The sequence below is a fragment of the Rhinolophus hipposideros genome, assembly GCF_964194185.1.
Source record: "Rhinolophus hipposideros genome assembly, chromosome: 5".
In the NCBI taxonomy this organism is placed as follows: Eukaryota; Metazoa; Chordata; class Mammalia; order Chiroptera; family Rhinolophidae; genus Rhinolophus; species Rhinolophus hipposideros.
This window is the reverse complement of record NC_138051.1, coordinates 92,875,562-92,900,671: the sequence shown is the minus strand read 5'-3', so window position 1 is coordinate 92,900,671 and position 25,110 is coordinate 92,875,562. Positions and strand designations below refer to the sequence as shown.

The 25,110-nt window shown below is 53.1% G+C and overlaps 1 protein-coding gene across 4 annotated transcripts in view; it reads left to right on the top strand.

Annotated features, from left to right (window-relative positions):
• The window catches only part of ITPK1 (inositol-tetrakisphosphate 1-kinase), a gene marked incomplete at its 5' end in the record, with an annotated part of 151,112 nt that overhangs the window by 74,763 nt on the left and 51,239 nt on the right, over positions 1–25,110 (top strand). For 3 of the 4 annotated variants that reach the window (XM_081048657.1, XM_081048658.1, XM_081048656.1), the window contains one exon: positions 13,012–13,137. In XM_081048657.1, the coding sequence (XP_080904783.1) occupies positions 13,012–13,137 (126 nt within the window). Of the gene's footprint in view, positions 1–10,424; positions 10,656–13,011; positions 13,138–25,110 lie in introns of those variants that run through there. The other variant, XM_081048659.1, reaches the window with a different exon arrangement.

Below are 25,110 nucleotides of genomic sequence, written 5' to 3'. Positions count from 1 at the left end.
CTTGATGGTCACCTGAACTTATTTTCTTTATTTGATTACTGTCCATCATCCCCCACGAGAGTATAAGTTCCCAAGAACAGGGACTATGGCCATCCATCTTTTCCACTGTTGTATCTTTAGTGCTTAAGCAGTGCCAGGCACAAACTGTTCACTTACAGGAATGAATGAATGAATGAATGAACGACTGACTGAAAACCAAGCCCTATGAAGCAGGTAATTCTTGTCATCCCCATTTAGCACCCACACCAACCGAGATTTAGAGAAAACAAGAACAGAATAAAGGACAGTCTTTTGTGTATGATACATGAAGCAGTTGCAGTTTCTGTCATTTAAATCTTGACTGAATTTAAATGACAAGTAATAGCAAGGATTGCTATTGGGTTGGTGCAAAAGTAATTGCATTTTTTAAAATTGGGGAATATTGGGGAACAGTGTTTCTCCAGGGCCCATCAGCTCCAAGTCGTCCTTCAGTCTAGTTGTGGAGGGCGCAGCTCAGCTCCAAGTTCAGTCGCCGGTTTCAACCTTAGTTGCACCGGGCGCAGCCCACCATCCTATGCGGGAATTGAACCGGCAACCTTGTTAAGAGCTCACGCTCTAACCCACTGAGCCATCTGGCTGCAATTACTAATATTACTGAGCCATCTGGCCGCATCAACCTAATTTTACTGCATTCTTAATGTTTTGAGAGTTCGTCAGATGGGACACATCTCATCTCGTTTTATTTTTATTTTTTATTTTATTATTATTTTTAAGGAGGGCACAGCTCATGTGGCCCATGCAGGGATTAAACCAGCCAGCTTGGTGCTACCAGAGCCACGCTCTAACCCACTGGGCTAACTGGCCACCCTTACCTCGTTTTGAGTTTTGCACATTCTCCAGTTAGTTTCTGCTAACTGCAAATATTCAGCCCTTTAGCCTGCAGGGTGCTCTCGTCTCACACCCGTCTCCACGTGGCCGAGCACGTGGTTTGTGTGAGACCCAGTTGGCACCATTGGGTACCAACTTCAAGTTTACCATCTAGGAAGAGAGTGGGGATCCAGGCCTATCAGTGCTCAATCTCAAATCCTCTAGGAAGTACAGGGACAAAGGTGAAAACCGGCAGCAGGGGTGCCTGGAACGGGGTGGTGGCCTTAGAACTCATCTTGCTGAGAGTTCAGATGGAGGTCCATACCTCATCACAGCTCAGGCATTTTAGCTTTGGGACACTCAGAGGAGGTGAGCAGAAGCCTGTCCATGGGGACTGTTGTCCCTGTGCTTTCTTTCCTCTTCCATGCACCTGTGTCCCTGAGGTCAGTGTCTGGTGACTCTCGCACCCTGCATTATGCTTGGCTGTATACAGACACCTCAGGACGCCGTGCCTGCACCTGAGAGGTGGTGGCTCCTCCCTTTGTCTTCGCTGTGGTTGGAGCCCTGGGGTCTCGTGGCCTGCTGGCTTGGCCGAGAACACAGATGCCTGTAAAGCCCCCAGGCCTGTCTGCAAGCTGCATGTCCTGCACAGGGGTGTTCACGTCATGCTGCCCATCCCCTGGGTTTGCGTGTCCTGGCTTGCTCTGTGGCCCAGAGGCTCCCTTGACTTGCTTACCCCGGCGAGGCTCAGAGTGTCTGCAGCTTATGCCCGAGGCCACTTGGAACTTTTGCAGAAGTCCTAGTTGTCCTGCCTCACACGGGGGTTGTGATGGCTGGATGAGCGTTTGTGTTAGAAGCTTAGAGCGGGGCCTGGTATACAGCAGGTGCTCAGTGTGTGTTAGACATGGGCTGGATTTGCTTCCGGGTCTTCTGACTTCAAACATGTGCTCTTTATGCTCATCTGGTACCTTAAACATCTGTGTAATTCATGCATCGCACTGGCTGGAAATTCAGAAGCACACACACAGTGCTCCTCTCACCGGGTCCCCACACCCCTGCCTTTTCTTCCTGGAGGCTACCGCTTGGAACCGTTTTTTGTGAACATCTTAGATACTCTGTCCTAAAGCAAATGTGTGTGTAAAAGCGTTTTCCTCCCTGTACATGCCGTAGCATTCGGCACTCAGTGTACCTTACTCCTTACCTCTCTGCATATCCGAAGACAAAACACTTCCCCGTTCTTTTTCATGGCTGTGTGATGTTCCTTAGGGGTTACCATAGGTGAGCCAGTCAGTCCCGCTTGATGGACTTTTCTTTCCTTCCTTCCTGTTCTCCTGCCTGCCTCCTTCCCTCCCGCCCTCCTTTAGCTATGAGGTGGTGCACAGCAGACGCAACAGCAATTCTTAGTAATGTCTGTCCTTGTACTTCTACGTATATGCGAGTTCAACTGAGATCAGTTCCTAGAAGTGGAACTGTTGAACTAGAGAATGTGTGATTTAAAATCAAGATGGATATTACCAACTTGCTTCCTGTTGAGATGATTCGAATTTGGGAATTTGTATCCACCCCTCCCCCCAGCCATGTGTTTGAGTGTCTGTTTCCCCACACCCTGGCTGACATAGTGTTTTATCGCTTTCTCACATTACAGCCAATCTGGTATAGGAAAACTGGTATCTTAATGTAGTCATAACTTGCTTTTGTCTTATGTGTGACATTGAACGTTTTCTAATATATATGTTTGGAGCCATTTTTATTTCCTTTTCTGTGTTTATATCTGAACGTATTTTTATTTCTGTCGTGTTGTCTTTTTCTTATCAATTTGTAGGAGGGCTTCATGTGTGAAAAAATTAGCCATTTCTGATGTGAGCTGCCAATATAACATACCATGTTCTTGGTTAGGAAGATTCAATATCAAAATCAAACCATAAGCTTTCCCCAAACTGTCTCTAAATATAACTCATCCCCACTCCCAGTCCTATTCTAAAAGGCACGTAGAAAAAATAAATGAGCGTGACTGTCAGGAAGATTCTGAAAAAGAAGAATTAGGAGAGAGAACTAGCTTTTCTAGGTATTAAACCATATCATACAGCTACTGTCATGAAAACAATGTAGGAAAAAAAATGAAAACCAAAGCCATGTGGTATTGGTGCAAGACCGAACAAATTAATGGAAAGTCCAAAAAAAAAAACGCAAAATAAATATGGGAGTTAACATATGAAAGTGGTGGCATTTGGAAACAGTGGATAAAAGATGGATTATTAATAAATAGCCTTGGGACATTTAAGAACCCATCTGGAAAAAACCCTACAGAGAAACATACCTCTTATCTTCCACCAAAATAAATTCCAGATGGAGCAAAGACTTAATTATAAAAACGCAAAACATAGAAATACTTGGAGAAACTATGGGATAATTAAAAAAATAATCTTAGGAGTGAAGAAACAAAAAATGAGAACATGATACATTGGAAATGTAGAAAAGTAAAGATTTTCTGCTTGGCAAAACCATCATTCGCCAAGAGAAAAGACGCCAAAGTGGGAGATGTTTAGCACCACACGCTCTGGGTGCCTATGCTTCCCAAAGCCCTTGTTCCTGCTGGGCTTGCTGGGTGGGGGTGCGGTGTCAGGCCCCTGAGCTCAGGGAGCTCCAGCTGAGCTGACAGTGGAGTGCTGCGTTGACAGCAAGCAGGATGGACAGACCCAGAGTCCAGGCCCTCAGCATGCTACACGGCACTTCCCCACACAGGTTGTTCTTGGAAGGTAGAGATCAGGTTGAAAGCTTTGGGCTCCTCAGTTGGGATTTCAGAATCGCCTTCCCCTGGAGCTATGGGCAAGACTGCACTGGAGCGGACCCTGTGGCTGTGGTACTCCCAGGCCGACACTCCTGCCTCTGCCCTGCGTGGGAGCAGACCTTTAGGCCAATTCTCAGACCACAGTGGAGCCATCCCAGCCCCTCTCCTGTCACCTCAGGGAAGGATGGCTGTCCCCCAAAAAGCAAAAGGCTAAGGAACGCCTGTCCTGGAGTCAGAGGGACCTGGGGGTTTGTGTGTGGGGACCCGTCTCCCCAGCTTACTGTTCATACATTCCCCCACCCCCAGTTGTTTTGCCTCCCAGAATCTTCCTGCCTCCACTCTGAGATGGCAACAACCACCTGTGCCTCCCAGGGACGTTATGTGGATTAGATGAAATAAGGCATGTAATGTGTTCAGCAGGACATCTGGGACGTCCTACACATCCTGGTGGTGCTGGTGGAGGTGATTATTAGGGTCGTGTTGGCGGAGAGCCAAACAGAGCGAGAGAGGCTTTACACTGAAGCTAGAGAAAATCCAGCCTCACATAAGGAATACAATCCTAATTGCTGACATCTGTGCGGTGTGCATGGCTCAGTTCACATGGGGACCTCGTGCCTGTCCCCTCCCTCGCTGCACGCTGGTGATGACTACAGGAAGGATGTCTCTTTGCCCTCACGCTGCAGGTGATGAAACAGGCTTACGGAGGGGAGGGAGGTGCCTTCCCCAGGGCTGGAGATTCTGCCTTGCCCTCTGCACCTTTCTGCCTGGGGAGGGGTAGCACTGTGCCTGTGGAAGAGGAGAACTGGTCTGCGCGGAAAAGGGGGTGCCGAGGGCAGGAGGGCTCTGTGGGTTTCCTCCTAGCCTGGGACAGGACATTACCAAGCGGGGGACACCCCCATACACATATCCAGTCCAGACAACTTTTGTTCCGTGATCTTTGATTCGCTCCTCTGTGCGGGTCTAGAGTGCCAGCCCTTTCCACGTTCCTTTTCTTTCTTCTTTTGAGCCTGTGTTTTGTGTTTTCCACTCAGGACGGGCCCAGACCGCTGCCTGGCACATGGCAGGAGCGTTCGGTTTCCGGTGCCCTGACTCCGGCCGCAGGCACTGCTGTGAACAGTGTCAGGTTGGAAGTAGCCCATGTGGCCAAACCTCCCAGGGTGGAGGGGCTCATGTGGCAGATTGAGGGGTCTTTTGGACAGGCTTTTCTGGGGTGCTGGAAAGCAGCCACAGTGATGGTTTAGCTCTCTTCAAGATGTCTGCCTTCTGATCCTAAGGGATGAGATAAATCCCTGGCGTCATATTTCATCTTAATACTAAATTATAACTGAAAAAGAAAACACACCCAGCCCCATCCTGTTAAGTTACCTGCGGGGGTCCATTTGCTTTCCTCCCTCATTCCCTTTCCCGTCCTCACTTCCTTCATTTAAACACATGGGAGAAGGAAAAGCTGTGGGGACACTAGGTATGAGGGAAGTGACATGTTTCACCGTCTCTCACAGCTCATTGGCCAGAACTAGTCACGTGATCACACCCAGTAGCAAGGGAATCAGAAGTACAGTCCCGCCATGTGTCCTGAAAGGTGCTGCTATACCCGGAATGACTACTATGCCCAGAATCCTCCCACTTTCAGGTTTGCGTTTCCTTTCCAGCGTTACCACATGGTGTCAAATGTGTCACTTGGTTGTGATTCATGCACCCACACCTGTCTCTGCTGGACCGCTTTGGGTCATCCCAGTAGCTCTTTAATATCCTCTGGCGTGGATACGCCCGTCATGGCTTAGCCAGTCCCCCATTTTGGGATGTACTCTGCGTCTTCTCCTTTGTTTATATGGCCTTAGCGAATCTCTCTGGGTCGGGAGTGGTTCCTGCCTGTTGATTTTTTTCCTTGATCCCAGCATCCCAGGAGTGGGCTTACTAGGTCAAGGGGCACGGACGTGTTTATCCTTTTAATCTGCTCTTGAATCTGGCTCCCTAGCACTGGACACAGGCCAGGGCTTTCTTAGCTCTTGAGAATTCAGGGTGAAGCCTTGTTCTTAAGGAGCTGTACTTGCTGAGTGGGTGTAACTTCTCTGGCTTTTTGAAATAAATTCAGCTTGCAAGTTCCCAGAACTTGGGAGCTGCAAAGTACCTTCATCGTGAGACCATTTAGTCCACTTGGCCCCTTATCCTCCAGGGGAGAAAGGTTATCTACTCTTCCGCCCAGATTGCTGTTTCTTCTCATTAACCCGGTAATTGGACACCGGTTACTAAGAAATTGGGGAATTGAGTGAAGGAGCATTGGTGACAGCTCCCCTTCCCCGCCTGGGGCAGTGGCTGCTGGGGGCGGGCGGTCAGCCGCACATGACCTCTAGCTCCTGACCTCTCAGAGGGTCACTTTGAAGTCCCTTGGTAGTGAGAGTTGCGCTTGACAGGGAAAGGCCTTCCGCCTGCCTGCTTTCCCTAAACCATCTTTTGAAAGCAGCCCTACTGAAAAGCACACAATGATGCTGCATTCTCCGAGGCAAGGCTCTCTTTCGAAGTCCATCCATGAAGTGCCAGACCCAACTTTTCCTTCAAGAGAGACCTGCTTCTGTGTGGCGAAGCCTTTAAACATTGGAGGTGGCAGTTCTGTCTCCGATCCTCAGATCTGCGGAGAGTGCAGAGAATAAATTAGACCTACGCAACTTGCCTTACATCTGAGCTGTTTGGTCTGGACCTTGGTTGAGACCAAACTTCTGATCTCGTGACTTCCATTTGAAGTCACAGCTGAAAAAACACCACTCCGGAGTGTGAATTGAGGGGGTAGGGGATGGAAGGAAAGCCCCAGGCATCCAGGACACCTTTTGGTCTAGAGATTAATTGTCTGGCATTGGCAGGAGAGAGACTTGGGTTCTCACGCAGCTGTAACTATGACCTTGGAAAAGTTCCTTAGCCTCCCTGTGACTCAGTGTCTTCATCTGCCCCTCACGCACTAAGCGCTTGTTAGCTTAGTGTGTGGCCCAGTGAGAGTTTTATAAATGTTAATCATCATTAACAACGACAGTGAATTTTATTGTGGCAATAAACACTTTGAGAAGTCTAATATGAGCCAGTACAAGTGGCCGAGCTTTGCACAATTCAAATTCGGGCCTGTACTTGAGCTCTTAACTGACAGAAGTCAGGGACGTTTCTGCTGGTCAGTAATGTGAATGGTAAGAATAAGGAAGCCGAATAGCTGACGTTCATCGAGTGCATGATTAAGGAGGAAAAACACACCTCCTGTGTTTCTTCTGTACTCTCACTTTCACACTCTCAACACTTCTGACACCAGATGTGGGGGAGTTTTTCTCATACCAGGCAATTCTGTGATGGCAGCTGGGTGTCCCACAGTGTAATGCAAGTCTGAAACTACCTACCTGGAGATAGTGTTAGATGCCACAGGATAAAGGCTCAGTCCCACGACACTGCCTCCCCCAGCCCCCTGCCAATCTTAAGTCCAGATCATTACTTGAACTTCTGAGCAACCAGCTGAAAATGGGAGGGTTTCCTCTGGTTTGGTTAATTTGCTAGAGCGGCTCACAGAACTCAGGAACCTACCAGTTCACTTACTGTTTGCCGGTTTATTAGAAAAGGGTATGAGAATGTGGGAAAGGGTGCAGAGCGTGCTCTCTCGCAGTGAACCACTTACCTCCATGTGTTCCCCAACCCAGAAGCTCCCCGAACCCTGGACCTTTGGGATGTTTATGGCGGTTTCATCACATAGGCGTGATCCGTCAGTGAACTTAATTTCCCGCCCCTCTCCCCTTCCTGGAGAATGGGGGTGGGACTGAAACCTTCTGATCATGGCTTGGTCTTTCTGGTGACCAGTCCCCATCCAGGAGCCCACCAAGCTTTGCCTCACTAGGTAGAACAAAAGCCGCTCCCATCACCCAGGAAATTCCAAGGGGTGGTTATTTGACAACTGTACTGCTGGCTGGATCTTGTTCAGAGTAGATTAGAAGCCGTGAGACCATGGCAGGTTATTTAACCCCTGTGCCTCTCTGCTGGGTCCCCATGTCAGGCTGTTGTGAGAATTGAATGAGTTAACATGTGTAAAGTATTGAGAACAGAGCCCGGCACAGAGTGAGTGTGCCCGAGGTGAGCGCTAGTGCTAGTAGGATTGAAACGGAGAGGGTGGAGACCACCCAAGCCGGGCTCTACACCTGCCTGACTCCCGCCTGACTTCTCTTGCAGCCGTCAGAGCCGGGAAGACAGTTGCAGCCCGTTGGGCTGTTCAGGGAGGTGTAGATTGTTTCCAAGCAGCCGGTGGCCTCTGCAGTCATGTAATGCTTTGCCTTTTCATCCAGAGAGGATGAGCAGCCCCCGACGTGGGGGTGGGAGTCAGTTTTCCTGAGTCGCCAGGCTCTCTGAGAAGCCCCAGGGATGGTTTTCCGTTTCTTTGATATCTAGCTGGTTATCGATCACGTCAGGGAACTGTGTGGAAGTTTGAGAGGGAAGGGAGAGCTGTTAGTACAGCCTAGGGGACCCTCTGCCTTTGATCTCATCGCTGCTCACCCTTGCCTCGCCCCACCTCCTTCTCTCCTTTGGGGACGGTGTTAGCCACTGTGGGCTGACAGCTATCGCATACACCACCCAAGTCTGGCTTAACACACTGAAGATGTAGGAGTTGTTCAGACCACACAGAAGCCTGCTCATGGAAGGTGTCTGGCTCCCTAAGGCTGCCTGCGGAGGAGGCATGAGAGAGGGGCCGTCACGGGCCACCCGTGCCCAGATGCCAGTCAGGGGTCAGTGCTATAGTGCCTTTTCTGCAGAGGTGGTCGCCTGCGGCACCCAAACCATTTGGAATTGACAAATACAAGGGGTACGTGATGCCGACGAATTCTGTGTCCCTGCAGCTGCCCCTCTCCCTGGATCACACCTTCCTTCCCCACCCATCTCTGGAGGTCCCATTCTTCCCTCTCTGTCCTCCTTGGCCTGGCCTAGACACCTCCTCCGCCAGGAGGCTGGTTCTAACCCACGGAGCAAGGTCACCCCGCTTCTTCGCAGATTCGCAGAACCTCCCTTTTAGTTGGTCTGCAAGGTTCACTTTGTTCTTTAAAGCATCCGTTACATTTAACACATATTTGACAAGTCTCTCCTTGGGGGCCGGTGTTCTAGGTCCTGGGGATGCCAGGCTTCAGCCCTGGTCGTTGGGGATCCCGAGGTCTTGTAGAGGAGTCAGCATTAAAGAAATAACTTTATGATCGGAAGTTACGGTACAATCTTGGGGGGATATGGGAGAGACCAGGGAGCCCCGGGTTCTTCCTGTTTGGGGTGGGGTGAGTTGAGAAGTCTGAAAAAGGATTGAACTTTTGAGTTGAGACTTGAAAAACAAGTAAGGGCTCAGTGTGTGGACAGGGTCCCTGGGGGACGGAGCGGGAGGGGGACGTTCCAGGCAGAGGGGCACGTCCTCCTGTAGGATCTGGCGCAGCATGTGGCTGCGTCCCTCGCCTGAGTCTGCTTCCAGAGAGAACAGACATGCTCAGACGGCTGCCTGAGAGGAGAGGGCAGGGCTGCCCCTGCCCGGTACCCTGGAGGTGCTTGTCCAGTTACGGAGGGGGAAGGAGAGGCATTGTCCTGAGCTCAGAGCCCTGCATGGGCCGAATATCCACACTGTGCCACCTCCGTAAACGGAATGTTCTAACCCACCAAAATGGTGCTGTGGGGGCAGGGCAAACCTAACAGCATCCTCACTGTGAATGGGGAAACTGAGGCACAGCACTGGACCGTGACCAAGTCCCTCTGTATCATAACCCAGCCTCCTCCAGCCCAGGAGCAGCTGAGCTGCGATGGGTTTCCAGGCATCTGCTCTGCACGTCCTCCCTCCACCAGGTGGTGGGGAAGAGAGTCAGAGCTTGGCTTGCCTTGGCTGCCGGCCTGGGCATCGTCGGGTTGCCCATTTCAAAGTTAGAGGTGACTTTGGGGCCGCTGGGGTTTGCAGGCCTTTGTTTCAGCTCTTCCCAGCCCTCCCCCACCTCTAGTCAGCCTTGCTGCTTAGTCGCTGAGGGAACAGTGGGCCCTTGTTTCTCTGGTTTCTGTGCTCTGAGCGCTGCAGACAGCATCCAGCATTGGCCGCCCAGAATGGCGTGACTTGGAAGCGAGGTTCCCGCAGACCACTGCTGGCCACAGCGGGCGGCCCTTTCATTGAGACACCTTGTTACTCGCCGAGGGGGACCAGTTAGAACCCTTCCATGGAATAGAACAGCACGTCCCCAGGAAAGTTCCTTTTACTGGGGGCAGAGTGGTCAGAAAAACAAAATGACACAATTGAAATGAGTTCACTTCCGCCTGAGCCCCTATTCCCACCCCATCTGGGAAAGAAAGACTCTGAGGTGTGTCCCCCACCCCCATTCCCTCCCAACGGTCCCCTCCTTTGAGGTGTGTCTCCCTTTAAGCGTCCCTCCTCTGGGACATCCTCCCTGAGGGTTCCCTCATGGTGTCCCTCCCTGGCCCTCTGCAGGACCCTCCTGAGGCTTCCTGCGTTCTCAGGGGCCAGCCTGCTCCCCATGGTGCTCCTAGAGCCTGCCCGAGGCCCCTCCTGACGGAGAAGCCTGTGTCCTCCTCCTCCTAGCCCGTGGGGAGAGACTGAAGCCGTGGGAGGCATTAGTAGGGGGATCGAGGCTTGTCTTCCCCTGAGGAAAAACTGTGCTGGAGAGCCTTTTGGAGACACCGATAGCTCCACTGAGGGCCTCAGCGAAGATGGAGCAGTGAGACATGGCCGAGCGGGGACCAGACCAGGCCTGATGTGTATCCCAAGTTGCTGTTACCGTGGAAGGGTTATACTGGCATAAAAATGCTTGGAAAATACACAAAGGAAGGTGGCCGGCTTCCAGGACTCAACTGTTTACCTTCAGTGGAGCAGCCAGGAACACGGAGAGCTTATTTTCCAAACAGCCCATGGTTGTCAGGTCTACGGACCTTGGCTGATGCCAGGCGAGGACAAGGCAGGGGCATCTCCTCTGCCACCTCCTTCCCCAGACCCACTGGGACGCCACGGGACACCTGGACGGCTCTCTTTGGAGATGTGCGTGCTGACGGTGACGGAGTTTGTGCCCGGCCCCAGGACGCACTGCCCAGCACCGCTCGTGGCCTGACGCTCTTCCTCTCTGTCTTCTGTCTTGGTCTGAAAGTATTGGCCTCTTGTTTGTGCGACCACAGGGAACAGCAAAAGTGGGTCTGTGTCTGTGGCACCTTTTGAGAATTTGCTGTTCTTTGCCTGTATTACCATTTCTCACCGGCTTCTCTACCTTCTTCCAAATTCTGCTTCTTTCTGGGAAGTGGAGTTGGACGGGAATGTAATACCGAATCCACAAACAAAATGAGAAAGTCCCTTGCAGTTTCCTGTTGTGATCGAAGGGGACACTGAGGCACAGGGGATGATGAGCTGGGCTTTTGCACAGCCCCAGGGCACCTGGCCGCTTGGCTGGGGGGCTGAGCCGTTGTGTGTTGTGGTTGGCGTCTGTCCAAGCCCCAGCTAGGCCACTTTCTAGCTGTGTGGCCTTGCCTGGTCATTTCCCCATCTGGGCTTTTGGTGTCCTGGTCTGCGAAAGTGGGATTGAAAGTGGGATGTCATCCACAGCTCCTGGGCTTGCTGTGAGTACAAGTGCTGCTTTCCTTCCCTGTCCAGGAGCCCTAGAAGAGGTGGTCGCCTTCTCAGCTGGTCTGCCTTTTGTCTTGTTTTGCATACAGTCTAGTCACCATGGGGAGGGAAATCTTCATTATTTTCTTATTGTGAGGTCCATGGATTTATTATTTTTTTTTAATAGGGGAAATCCCTTAACATCTTTCCTGGCAGACAAGAAAAAAGAGAAGTTTAAGGATATCAGCAGGAAAGACCTGGTACATTCTGAAGGTTTAACTGAAAAAGAGTTTAAATAAGGAAGGATGACCAGGTCTGGGCAGGGTCACAGGAGCCACCAGGAGGTGGTGAGGTACCCGGGAGTGGCGAGCTGTCGCCACCCCAGGCCTAAGGCGACAGAGAGAGGGTGGTACGGGAGCCCTAGAAACTGCAGTGGCCTGGGAGAGGAGGACTGGCTGCTGCCAGTAGTGTGGTGGGGATGTGAGGACGGTTAGCAAACTCCTAGACTTCTCTCCTGCTCTCTCCCATCTTCTGCTGGCGCCTCCAGTTGGCCACATTCCGTCAAAAGCCAGAGGACAAGGCACGTGGTTGTGGCTCTAGAGGACAGCTTCCCAGGGCATGGGCATCCGGGATGGGGGCTCTGAATGACAAGCACAGTTTCATATCTGGGTTTGCATTCCATCTCCACCGCTTTCTCACCATGAGACCCTCGGCTGGTTTCCGATGTCATTAGCAGGGATGACCTCCTCATCTGTGAAATCGCTTCTCATCGCTTGGTTGGAAAATAAAATGGAAAAAAAATGCACGTTAACTTTTTAGCATGGTGCCTCCTAGAGCTATCGTTCGTAGCTGTCATTGTGATTTCTTTACTAACAACTTTGAACCAGTCAGCCTTGAATCCCGGAGGGAGTCCCACTTGCGGGTGGGGCTGGTGGCCTCATCTGGCCTCTATTGAGGCCATCTGGGGGGTCAGCCAGGTGCCAGGCTGGCGCCCGCTGCCTCCAAAAGACCTGGCCTTGCAGGTGGTGGTGGCCGCGTGCCGGGCGGCAGACATCTGGCAGGTCAGGAAGCGTGGTGTCAGGCTGCCCTGGCTGTTGGCCGGTGCTCCTGCCTGGGGGTCAGGTGATGCCAACTGTCAGCCAGCAGCTCTGGCTCCCTGGGGGCCCGATCTTCCTAACCTTGTGCTCTTGAAAAAATAAACACGTTCATTGCTAGTGGAGCAGGGTGAATGGTGCCTCACCAATCCCAGGCGGCCCTGGCTCCTTCACTGTTTCAGTGTGGTAAGCCCCAACTTCAGTGTGAGGTACAAGCTGCTGGCCTCTCAAAGCAGCAGCTCCCAAGTTCATGGAGCTCACAGCTTTGCTGAGACTTTTGTGTGGTTTTGCGGAGTGTCATCTTGGATCTCAATACAGATCTGGCCATGTGACTTCACCTCATCGAGCCTTGCTTTCCTTTCCTGAAAAATGTAGGTTGTTGGACACATGTGTTCAGTAAATGCTTTCTCTGTAAAGCGATTTCACAACAGTGCTCGCCTGACCTGTAGGTACTTGGTCACCTTGATTTCGTGTATGTGTCTTCTGTATCCCAAGGGCTTGGGGACAAGAGGTACAAACACGGGGTCTGATCTGGTGGACTTCTAGGGTCTTAGCGGGCTCATCTCGTGTGTCCTGTCTATGTCCCATGAGTGCCAGTTGTCCTGCCCCTTTCTCAGTGCTCCAGGGACATGCGGGGGGGAGGGGGAGATAGAATGGGACAGTGGGCGCAAGTGCTGAAGTTCTTCTCTGTGTCCACCCCCTCACAGCTGAATCTTAGCCAGCCAATCGAGGAGCAGGGCCCCCTGGATGTCATCATCCACAAGCTGACCGATGTCATCCTCGAAGCCGACCAGAATGACAGCCAGTCCCTGGAGCTGGTGCACAGGTTCCAGGTGAGTGAGTGAGGGCGGTGAGGAGGGAAGGCCTGGGAATGGCTCTGCGCGTTTCTGGCTCTGCGCTCCACAGCAGTGGCTCTGCCAGGACAGGCACCGCCCTGCCAGGGCCTCCATCTCGTTGGGTGTGAAATAGGATTGAACCAGGGCATACTTGGCACACCCCGCCCTCTGCCTGTATAGACATGATTTACTCCTCAGGGCACTGCCGAGTCCAGATGTGGGCCCACGACCTCAGCGTGTGCACACACACATGCACACACATGTGCACACGCACACATCTGCACACACCTGCGTGCATGCACACACGCACACACCACACGAGCACGCACACACACCTGCACACACGTGTGCGCACACACATACACATGCACACACACAGCCACAGCCAGTGGTTCTGACTTGGCACAAGGGGTGAACCTCTTGCCAGGCTTGCAGAAAGGGGCCCTCGAGGTCTTTTGAATTGGAACACCTACATTGGACCCCCAAGTCCTGGCTCGGTGGAGAACTCCTGTCTGTGCCCATTCCCTCGACTCCCCATCTCTGAGCATGGGCCCATTCCCTCCTCCCTGCCCTGTTTCCCCACGGCCTGGCTCATGACCCCGTGGTGACCCTCCCGCCACCTTGGGAGGCGTGGCCTTTGCCACCACCTACTTGCCCTGTGTTTTCTCTGTTGTGGACAAGAATGTGATTCATTCCCCTGGAAAGTGGCTCCGTGGTCATGAAAAACAAGATCATATTATCAGTGAAAATGCAACTGAAATAGAGGGCCTCCCTCGTGGGAGGGGTCGCTTGAGCCAGCACTTTTCAGGGTGTGATAATTAGAGACCTGACCTCCTGTCTTTCTTGATCAGGACAAAGGGGACTGTCAGTGCCACACAGTAGCCCTCCTTCTGACAACCTTTTTTTCCTCCCCTGTGTTCAGGGACTGTGACCTCAGCCTCCCTCTCTCCCCCGTGGCTCTCCCCTCCTCCCTGGCAGACTCTGCCACTGATTCCCACTTCTGTGTGCACATGCCCCAGATGCACTTAAGGCCTGTTTGTGGCCCTCTGCGTGGAGGAGGCTGTGCTGTCCCCGTGTGGTGCCTTCCAGCACCCTTGCCTTGCCAGCAGCCTGAGTGTCTCCTGAGGGCTGGAAGCCATGGGGAAAGAGGCGAGTTCAGGCTCCTCTGTAACCTCACCTAGCCTCGGTTTTCTTACTGTAAAACTGATGTTAGTGCCGGGAAATCCTCACCCAACGTTGGGAGGAATAAGGGACACGATGCACATAAAGTGCTTCACACAGTGCTCTGGCCCCAGTGAGTAATTAGTAGGAGGTCCATGCCATTTGATCACATGACCTTCCCGAGCCTTAGCTTCCTCTTCTGTAAAATGGGCATGCTGTTTGTTCCTACTTCTCAGGGTGGGCACATTGCTTTGAGAAGTAGTGTTCTGGTACATTAAAGTGCCTAATGTTTGCTGAGTGCTTCCAGTTGCTCCTGCTCTGACGACTTCTGGTATGGCCATCATTATTGCTTGTGTTCCTACTGTTCTCTGAGATAAAGGACTACAGCCTCGAGCCAGCCCTGTGCCCTGGTACTTAGGGAACAACTACCCTCTGTACTGCCATGCCCTCCTCCCCCCAAACACACACACACACACACACACACACACACACACACACACACACACACAGCTCACGGCTGGTGATCACTGAACAGTAAAGACGAACGAGGTCCCCTGTGTTCTTGGTCTTGACAGAAAAGGTCGCAGAGAGAACATGGCAGGGGGATATGGGGACGTATAGCATACGAGGTATGATCAAACAATACGGTGAACGTTTAAATTTAAAAAATTTATTATAGTAAAAGACACCTTGCCATTATTACTCAAAATACTGCCCCTCGCTTCGAACTCACTTATCCCATCGTTCTTGCCACTTTCTAAAGCAGTTCTGGAAGTCCTCTTTCGTGAGTGTCTTTAGTTGCGCTGTCGTGGCTGCTTTGATGTCCTGAATCACTTTGACTTTGGGGAAGAGCCAGAAGTCGCACGGTGCCAGATCTGGTGAATAAGGTGGATGAGGACACACTGTAATGATTTTATTTGACAGAAATTGCTGTACCAGAAGAGATGTGTGACATGGAATGTTGTCATGATGGAGGATGATTTACAGCACACTTTAAAACACCTTCTCTCAACCGTAGCTCACTGCACAGAACAACCGTAGACTGACTGCACAGAACACATTGAAACTTGTCACACACTGTTACTAAGGTAGGACGTGCCACTTCCCATATTGAAGATCCCTACCTTTCTGTTGGATGGCACTTGGCAGCAGCCTTCACCCTATTTTCTGTTCACAACGGAAAAGCTCCGTGTCACACATCGCTTCTGATATGGCAGTTTCTGTCAAATGAAAACATTACGATGTGTCCTCATCCACCTTACTCATCTGATTTGGTACCCTGCGACTTCTGGCTCTTCCCCAAAGTCAAAATGACCATGAAAGGTAAACGTTTTGAATTGATTCAGGACATCGAGGCAGCCATAGCAGCGCAACTAAAGACACTCATGAAAGAGGATTTCCAGAACTGCTTCAGAAAGTGGCAAGAGCTATGGGATAAGCGTGTTTGAAGTGAGGGGATGCATTTTGAGGGGCATTAATGGCAATATGTCTTTTACTATAATAAATTTTCACCGTAAACATTCACCGTATTTTTTGATCATAGCTTGTAAGGGTTTCGGGCACTGGGTACTTTTCCCACGGAGGTCTTGGCTGGGTCCCTGGAGTCTGTCCCACCCAAGGCACACCTCCCCAAGCCAGTCCTCAGTTGACTGAAGTGACCTCAGGATAACCTTCCAGCCTTGGGATTTCTGGGATAAATTTTCACTGCAGTCTGTTCTGCATGAAGCCGGATATCTGATAAGGCTAGGACGTTTCCTCCTTTGTGAAAAGAACAATCCTTTGGGGAAAAGGGTGACAGGCTGCACTTTCCAGAGGCCCCAGGAAGAGAGGAGACAGGCGGGGGCTGGTGTAGAGAAGGACCAAGCGTCGCCTGGTGAGGGCCAGGGAAGAGGCCGGCTCAGCAGCGCGCAGGCTGTCTTTCCCCCAGGCACCGTCGACCTGTCACTCCGTTCTACCTAAGATAGGAGAGTCAAGTCCAGGGCCAGAGCAGGTGGACTGACACTTGACCTTGATCACATGTTGTTTTCAGATTCCTGTGATAATATTTTTGAGAGATTAGCAAGGAGGCATTGGCTTAGGAGGGGCATAGGGAGGGCAGAGGCTGAAGAAAGTCTCTTTCAGAGGTGGGCAGCAGCGCCCAGGGCTTGGGTTTACAAAGCTGGCCTTTCCACATTTTGTTGTAAGAGGGTAGTACGGTGGTTTGCCCCAGAAGGGGCTTAGCTCAAAGGGCCTTTTCCAGAGGCCATGTTCAGGCCCCTGGGGACGTGGTTTGGGGATGGGGTGAGATAGATGAGTTTCTGACGGCCCTAAAGCACTCTGCCCCCCAACCATTCCCCCATTAAGCCTCCAGGGCGCCAGGATGGATTGGAATTCTCAGAAGTGAAGCTTTTATTCTGGCCGCCCTTCTGGATAGGTGGGAGGGTGTGGGCGTGGCTGGTTGTCACAGAAATCACCCTTAACCTTTTTAAATTATTATTTTTTTAATACTGGCCTCGAGGTCTTGGCCAGGGGAACCATCGGGATGATTCAGTTTTTTTTCGTGCCAAGTTCATGTGGAGCTAGCAGCCTGGTGCCGCCACGGCACTGCCTGAGATGCGGTTATCAATGAACAGACCTGGGCAGTGGTCCCTCGGCGCTGTGCTCACGTGGGCCGTGGGGCTGGGGCAGTGGGAAAGTCCCTGTCCCAGGGCTCAGGGGTCTCCTGGCCTCTTAAGCTGCTTCCTCAGGGGGACAATAAGAAGCGTCTCACTGTGGTACCCAAGGCCACCTGTGAGGTGTGGGCAGGGGTGGTCCCCCTTCTGCTGCCCCTTCCAGCTTTAGACTTGCCCAGCAGGGCTTCAGTGACTGTGTCCCATGAGGCGTGTGGAGCGGTCTGGGTGGATCTTCCTGGGGTTCTCTCAAATAAGCTTTGAAGGGAACGTTTGAGTCTAAACTGTCACCTCTTCTCCCCATCTTGATTAGCTGTAAGGGTATCAAGTGTCCCCCAAGTGGTCACTGGACCCCTAGTCTGAACACAGGGCGCTTCCTCCGCAGTGGCTGGCACACAGTTTCCTCAGTAGCATCCACGTGAGCTCCTGGCCCAGCGGAGGCCGAGAGGGACACCAGGAGCTGTCCTCAGAGCCCCAGAGTGATGAGTTAGGAGAAACACATACATCTTGGCTTAAAATCTGTCAGTGTCCTCTCGTTGAGGTGATAATCAAGAATGTAATCTCTAACATGGCCTGTGGGGGCTGCACAGTCTGGCCCCCACCTTTCTCCTGAGCCTCACCGGGTTCCACCCACCCCTTCCTTGCTGTGCTGTCCTGTCTCTCACCCCAGCTCTGAGCTCACATACTCCTTCCTCAGGGATGTCGCCCTGGTTATCTAAGGACATACCCCCCACCTACACCCTCATAACGCTGCACTTTTCCCTTCCTCCTTTTGCAAGGTCGTAATTGTTTATTGATTGCTACTGCCAATCTCTCCACTTAGGGGTTCGCTCCCAGGGGTGGGGATTGCATCTGCTTCAAGCCCACCTGGTATCCCCATGGCCTCATTGGTGCCTAGTGCATAGGAATTGGGCCTACGTGTCTGTGGCGTGAAAGAGCATTGTGGTTGCTGGTCCTTGGAGGGACGGAGTGGCTCCAGTGGGCAGCGGGGAGCAGGCATGAGCGGGAGGCGCCCAGGAGGGCTCAGGACGCCACAGCGCTGCCTGTCGGGTGTGTGTGGCCTGGCTCTGTGTCGCTAGCGGCAGGACGGTAAGGCTGGAGAGAGGGCTTTTTCGTGCCCCGCTGTGGAGCTTGGACTTCATCCGGTCGGCTGTGGGGGGTGGTGGTGGTGATAAGGTCAGATTTGATTGGAATGAGAGAGGCCCTGCTTGGTGGGGGGCATTGCCTGTGCAAGATGAACTCTGAGCCCTGAGGACACCACAGTCATTTGAGCCTGGCAGTTTCTAAGCTGCAAAGGGCACTCGTGCCCCTGGAAGCACTGCAGCGCCCCCTCCACACCCCGTGCCCCGTGGTCCTGAGCGCCTCTCAGCGGTGACAGGCCAGCCTCTGAGTAGCCTGGGCCTGGCACACAAAGGCCCACGCAGGACAACGCCCCACTCACCTCACGGGTTCCTCTTCGCTGCCTGACTGTATGAAATGGAGCTGGGTTGGAAGCTCTTCATGGGAGGCAGAGAACGCACACTTTGCCTGCCGGTCCTTTGTCATTGTTTTACCCGAAAGGAAACAGCATTGAATCAACCTTTCGTAGCCCAGACTGACAGGTCATTGTGACAAAGGGAAGAAAATGCAGTGAAGCTTGTTCTGGCTCTTAGTTTCTGCCCCAAAGTGCCCCGTGCCCCAGACTCCCACATTTCAGTGGCCACACGGCTCCCGAAGGCCGCGACTGCCTCAGGGCTGGGGGAGTAGGACCCACGTGTAGGCCAGGGAGCCACACGGGGGAACAGTTTTACGGCAGCCGCACAGGGCTCTTTTCTTCTAAAAAAGTGAAGCAGATAATTCAACTGCCCTGCGGGGTTGTTGTGGGGCTGAACCGAATGAACACTCACGCCGCCCTTAGAACAGCGCCCGGACCAAGTGTGTGTGAGCTTTCGCCACTTGCCTTTTAGTGGTGCTGACGCGTAAAGCCCTCGGCCCAGGTGTAGCACTTGTGACCACTGAGTTATGTCAAGGTGTTATTATTATCAGACACAGCAGTCGTCCTGCTCCAGCAGTCTTGTCTGTGGCTGTCGCTCCCAGCCAACTTGAGAGTTCTTCGTTGTCATTGGAGACAATGAGGCGGCGATTATGAAAGTGTCCCCAAATGGGAGCTGTGCTCTGTGACAGGGGAGCAGAGTGATTTTAGCTTACGAGGCAGGACCAGGTGGGTATTGGGTCCTGGGCGCTGTGCCAGGCTCCACCCGTCAGCAGCTGACCCACCTGGACCTTGCTTGCCCCGCCTGCCCCACAAGGAACATGCCAGGATGGCAGCGTACGGTGGTGGCATTGAGGGCAGTGGCATGTCGCTCAAAAGGCAGTGGCTGTGAGCAGTGGGGATCACCTCCCAGGCCACCACTCCACTTCGCTCCGGGCCCCGGGGCTCGGACATGATTTGCCAGCCGCACAGAATCAAGCCCTGTGAACCTCAGATGTTTATTGAGCTGCGGTCCACCAGCACAGGCTCCGCGTTGTGATGGTCGGGATGGAGCGCAAGTAGAGGAAACAAAAGTTTTTGTTGTCCTAGGTCTTCTAATCTGATTAGGAAGATAACATCTAAACCTATCAGAAGTTCCGTAAGTTTCTGTGCCTTTTGAGGGCAGAGCCTGGCAGTGCGTGGGCCTCCTGCTTGGTGGGGTCAGTGTAAGAACCCTGGTGCCAGCGAAGGATACGGGTGGTCACCATGGAGCCCTGGAGAGGCCACTGTTTCCCGAGTACGTCCCCGGTGACCCTCTCTGGTTTGGGCACTCCACGTGTCTTATCTGACTTGGTGCTTTTGTCAGTCCCTGAGAAGATGGAATTGCTTCCCCATTTTTCAGGCGAGGAAACTAAGGGCCAAGGAAGTTAAGTCACTTTGTGTGGGTTCACTCAGAACTCTGCTCGTGCTTTTCTCAAATAGGCCTCAGGGCTGCTTTGGCTGGCAGCTGATAGACCCCTGGGGGGGGGGGCGAGGGCCAGTGATTCAGGGTCGGCCGAGGAAAAGGTCACCATCTGGGGTTGCCTCTGACATAGCTGGGGCCACGTGATGAAATGTTGGCCGGCTGATGCCAGAGGAGGCAGAGCTGGGCATATCTGGTGGCCCTGGCCCCAGAGGACAGACCCTGTCCTGGGGTGGCCGTGAGGTCAGCCTCTGAATGACTGTAGCCCTCAGTCACAAGGCCACTCCCTCCCGTGGAAGAGATGGCACACAATCTGTCCATTGTGTGCCCAGGCCAGGCAAGCAGTGACTGGGAACCGTTCTTTCTGCCCCGGGGTGTTGGTGCCATTTAGTGCCATTAGCAGTCGTAGGGCCTTTTCCTGTGTGGAGAGGAAGGCTGGCCCCCCAGGCAGACCCGCGACTTTATGACCCTGTTACCAGCCTGGAGCAGAGCTGGACTTTGCACTGGGTGGCGTGGGTGGTGGGGGAGGGGACAGCCTCCCCAGAAGCCTACGCTCTGACCCAGCATTGGGGCCCGTGTGTGTGTGTGTGTGTGTGTGTGTGTACAGTCAGTGTTTTACAGCGTAGGGTTTGAGGTATGTTGGGTTTTAATACTAATGTTTATTAATAATACATTTTCCCAACGTTGTAGAAAGAATTTCTGCATATATTATTTCAGCATTCCTTATCCCTGGCACTGTTGACATTTGGGGCCAGAGAATTCTGTATTGTGCGGGGGCTGTCCTGTGCACAGTGGGAAGTTCTGCAGCTCCACCCACTAGATGCCGGTAGCACCCCCGCCCTTTGTGACAACCAAAAATGTCTCCAGACACTGCTGAATGTCCCCTGGGGTGCAAATTCCCTCTCGCTCAGACCCCCTGCATTTCTGGGAGCAGAGCAGCGCTAGGTCGGTAAAGCCGCTTCTGTTTTCAGAGTGTGGGCATGGAGCTCATCAGGCAGAGCACCTGGATTTTGGAGATCGGGGTCTCTGACCAGAGGTCTGTTGTCTCAGTAACACCTGCGGCAGAAATGTCACCCTCTTCCATTTCTTCTCCTGCCCTGTGTTGGCACCATGTATCCTTATTTGTTTCTGTGCTGCCCCATGTGGGCTGCGTGCCCACGATAAAGCCCCGTGTGGCTTCCTTTGACCTCGTGTCATAAATCACAAAGCCTCTTACTGGCCAAGAGGAAAGCTGCCCAGGTAGCCACGTGCTGGGCCTCTGCTGACCTCGGTCCCCGGGGATGCGCAGAGCCAGGCACACGGGCCTGGTCTGAGCCCCTCCCTGCACAGCCCATGCTGACAGGGTCCTGTGCCCCCCGCCCCACGCCTCGGGCCTCCCACGGCCCCTGGCTTCCCACTCCTGACCTGGCCCATGCCTCCCAGTTTCTCCATTGATCTGTGAGATCAGTCATCAAGTAATTATTATGTCATTCATTCAGCAAGTCTTAGTTGAGCACTTACTTATGCCAGGAATCATAACAGACATTTCAGATACAACGGACAGGTGAGGTGGAGCAGCTCCTGCCGCACAGTCGTATTTGTGTGTGTATGTGGGAGCTGGAAGGGGCTAAGGGTGATGCTAACAAAAGAAAAGTAAATGGAGACAGTAACATAGTCTCTGATTATGGGAAATTCTAGGAAGAAGAAAAAGCCAGGCTTGTGATAACAGGGAGGTTCTTGTCACCTTGTCCTGCAGCCTCTCTGAGGAGGTGACACTTGAGCTGAGGCCTGAAAGGCCTGATAAGCAAAGGGGGACTGGGGAGCAGGCGGAAGGGGCAGCGTCTGCCTCAGCCCCCCCTGCAGGCCCTGCAATGAGCTGCTGCAGCCAGAGCACAGTGGTTGGGGGAGTGTGTGCCCACTGAACATGCCTGGTGGCCTGGGTTAGAGGAGGGCTGAGGTGTGTAGCAGGAAGTCGGACAGGGGTCTGCAGTGCCAGGGGTCGTTGCCGGCGTCATCCCCTTGCTAGCAGTAGCTGCCTGTGTTCTTATGCAGCCAGAAGCTGGGAAGGCTGTTGTGGCTGAGTGCACAGGTGAGGGGCCCAGGTGGCCTCTGGCCTGAGCGGCCCTTGGATGTCGGAGAGTTTAGCAGCTTACTGCGAACTCTGCTCTGGCTCCAGATGGGGCCTCTCACGCCGCTGACAGCAGTGTCCGTGTCCCCAGTTCTGGCTGTAACGCTTACACATGCATCGATGCAGGCCCGGAGCCTATGGGCCTTAGGGAGGCCTTGGCTGGTTCTGGGAACTGAGAGTGGGACTCTGGCTGGAGGGCTGTTGGGCGGGGCAGGCCGAGCGGCCTGCATCCTGAGAAGCCACCTGAGGGCAGGGGCTGCTCCACAGGCCCACCTGAGCAGGTGTGTGGAGAGGGTACTTAGGGGTTAAGACAGGTGCTTAAGGAGTGAAGGGATTGCTGCTGAGCTGGGGTGGAAGCAACCTCCTATGACCCGGGACCAGGCAGGCCTTTCTGGTCCTCACTTTGCCAGCTGTCAGCTGTGACGGTCGGGCCAGATGACCAGGGAGACAGTGATCCCAGAGTGCAAATGCCCGCCTGTCCTGGTTTACTGTCAGCTTGGGAGGAGATGCCTTCTCGGGACTGCCGCTCAGCACTGCACATCCCTTTCCCAGCTCCCAGGCTGTATGTGGCCCTGCTGTTGCTGTTTGCCTAGAGAACCTGAGTAGTACTGTGGCATGTGACAGGGCATGTGACATTTGTCAGGTGAGCAGCCTGGCTGGGCTCCTTGCCAGCTTCCCATTGATAGGAGATGGAGAATGCTTACAAGTTGGTACTTAGAGGTTTGGTGCTGAAATCTGGGGACAGAAAGGGAGGTATTGTTTTCAGTGGGGGGCCTGGGAAAGGGGGGAGAAGGTATTTGCCGTCTCAGATAATAGTGTTCAGTTTGCGTCCAGCCCTCCTGCAGCATTCTGGGTTATATTTTGGCAGGGACTACATTTTTTTTCATGGACTTTCCTGTCACCTCTGAACAACAGAGTTTCTCTCCCATGAGGACCACGGTTTCTCCCACTCCTGCTCACACTGCTTGCCAGATAGATGGCTGAGCAAGGCTCGTGACACCTCAGATGGCCTGGGAAGATGACCCAGGTGAATGGATAGTTGTGGGGGGTGTCTGCCTTCAGGTGGGGGTGCCTGTGACCCGGAGGCCAGCACAGACACACTGAGGCAGGTGTGCAGAGACACACACAGGAGAACCGGTTGTCTTTCTGGGTGCTCAGGCCCAATCTGCCCCATACAGGCGCTCTCTCTGCACATTCCCCCATCTGGGAAGGGGTCTCTTTTGCTCTGTTGGTGGTGCGTGTCCTGGAGGCTGGGGCCTGGGTGCTCCAACCTTGCCTTGTCCTTTCTAAACCCCTGTTCCTTGAGTGACCCTGTTGTCCACCAGCAGCGAGGGGTGGGGGGTTATTGCTGGTCATCTGCTCCAAGGACGCTTGCTTTGTCCCCCCCTCCCCCACCCCGTGCTCCAGTTTCTCCCATCTCCAGCCCAGCCTGGGACAGTGAATTTCCCCTGTGCCGTCTCTTCATGGCTCCCAGCCATCCCAATTGACTTATTTTGGTAATAGGTAACATGTGCATACAGAACAAATTCGAGAAGAGTCTCTTCCCGGTTCCTGTGTTGGGGCAGCTGTTGGTTCCAGTGGCCTTGAACCTTTTCACGGGGTTCTGTGTATGTGAGCAAAGATGGTCTTCCTGTCCTATGCAGACCATTGTACAGTATACCTTGGAAATGATTTTCATCTTGATTCTTCAGACCGCCTCCTCCTTTTGAATGGCTGCATGGTATTCCATTAAATGACCTTAATGACCTTTTTTTAAAATTTTTTATTGGTGAATATCAGGAGCAGTGTGTGTCTCCAGGGCCCATCTGCTCCAAGTCGTCCTTCGGTCTAGTTGTGGGGGGCGCCGCTCGCTGGCCCAGGGGGGACTCGAACCCGCAGAGCTCAAGCTGTAACCAACTGAGCTATCCAGCCGCCCCAACAAGCTTTTCTTAGGCAGGTCTCTACTGACAGATGTTTAGGACGTTCCTGACCATGCTTTAGAGACGTGCTACAGTGATTGAAATGCCGTTATACGTGCGTCTTTGTTCACATGTGGGGAATTCTGTGGGATGAATACCTAGAAATAGAAATGCTGAGCTTATGCATTCATCATTTTGGCTGTCGCCCAGTTTCTCCATAGAAGTGCTACCAGTTAAACTACAACCAGCCAAGTGCTGGTGTGTGTTCCACCACTTTGGGAGGTGTTTTCTAATCAGTTTAGTTTGGCACGGAGTCGCAGGGCATCGGACAGTGCCAGGATCCTAGCGATCACCTCCTCGTCCTGTTGTTCTAGGGCCCTGGGCAGGGCAGCGTCTGTGCCAGGCTCACACAGCCTGTTTGGACCTTGAACCCGGGCCACCCTGCTTCTGTCTGGTGCTCGTGTGCTCACACTCCACCTTTGTCTTCTGCAGTCCCTGTGCTATAAGGGCCTGCAGTTCGTGGGTTTAAATAGTGGACCTGAGGGGCAAAGTGCATTGTAATTTTCCTTTCACCGGCTGTGCCAAATCCTAGAGATAATACTGTGTGCAAAGGTCAGACAGCAGCTCAGTCCTTCCCAACTGGGGAAGTCCTGCGCTCATGTCCCTGAGGCCAGCACTGTGTCACATGCCTGCTCTGGCCTCGACCCTTTAAGCTGGGTCCCTGGGCCTCACACAGGGCTGGACTGGTCACTGCAGAACTCAGAGCTGGCCCCGTCACTCCCCGGCTCGGGACCCTATTGCTTTAGGATCCAGTCCAGATTCCTCGGCTGGGCTGTCTCTTGCTGTCTCTCCTGGCCTCTGCATTAACGGAACCTCTCCGAGAGACCTGCGTCCACCCAGCCACACTTGGCTCCCTCACCTCATGCCTTTGCCTCTGCTGTCCCCTCCTCTCGAAATGCCTTTCCTTGTCAGCCCATGCCTGTGGCCCTTGGTGGCTTGGTGTTAACTGGCCTCCGGAAGCCCTCTCTCCTCCCTCCTCCTCACCCATACTCCTGTGCCCTCCCATAGGGCAACACTCCCCTACTCGCTTATCACCTGTCAACCTAGGCCTGTGCCCACCGAGGACCCCCTGAGGGTGAGCGGAATGTGGCTGCTCTGTGGCTGTAAAGGTTCTCCCCCTACCCCCTCCACACACACACACAATCTCCTTCAAGGCTCTCAGGCTGGCTGCTGAGGCAATAGAG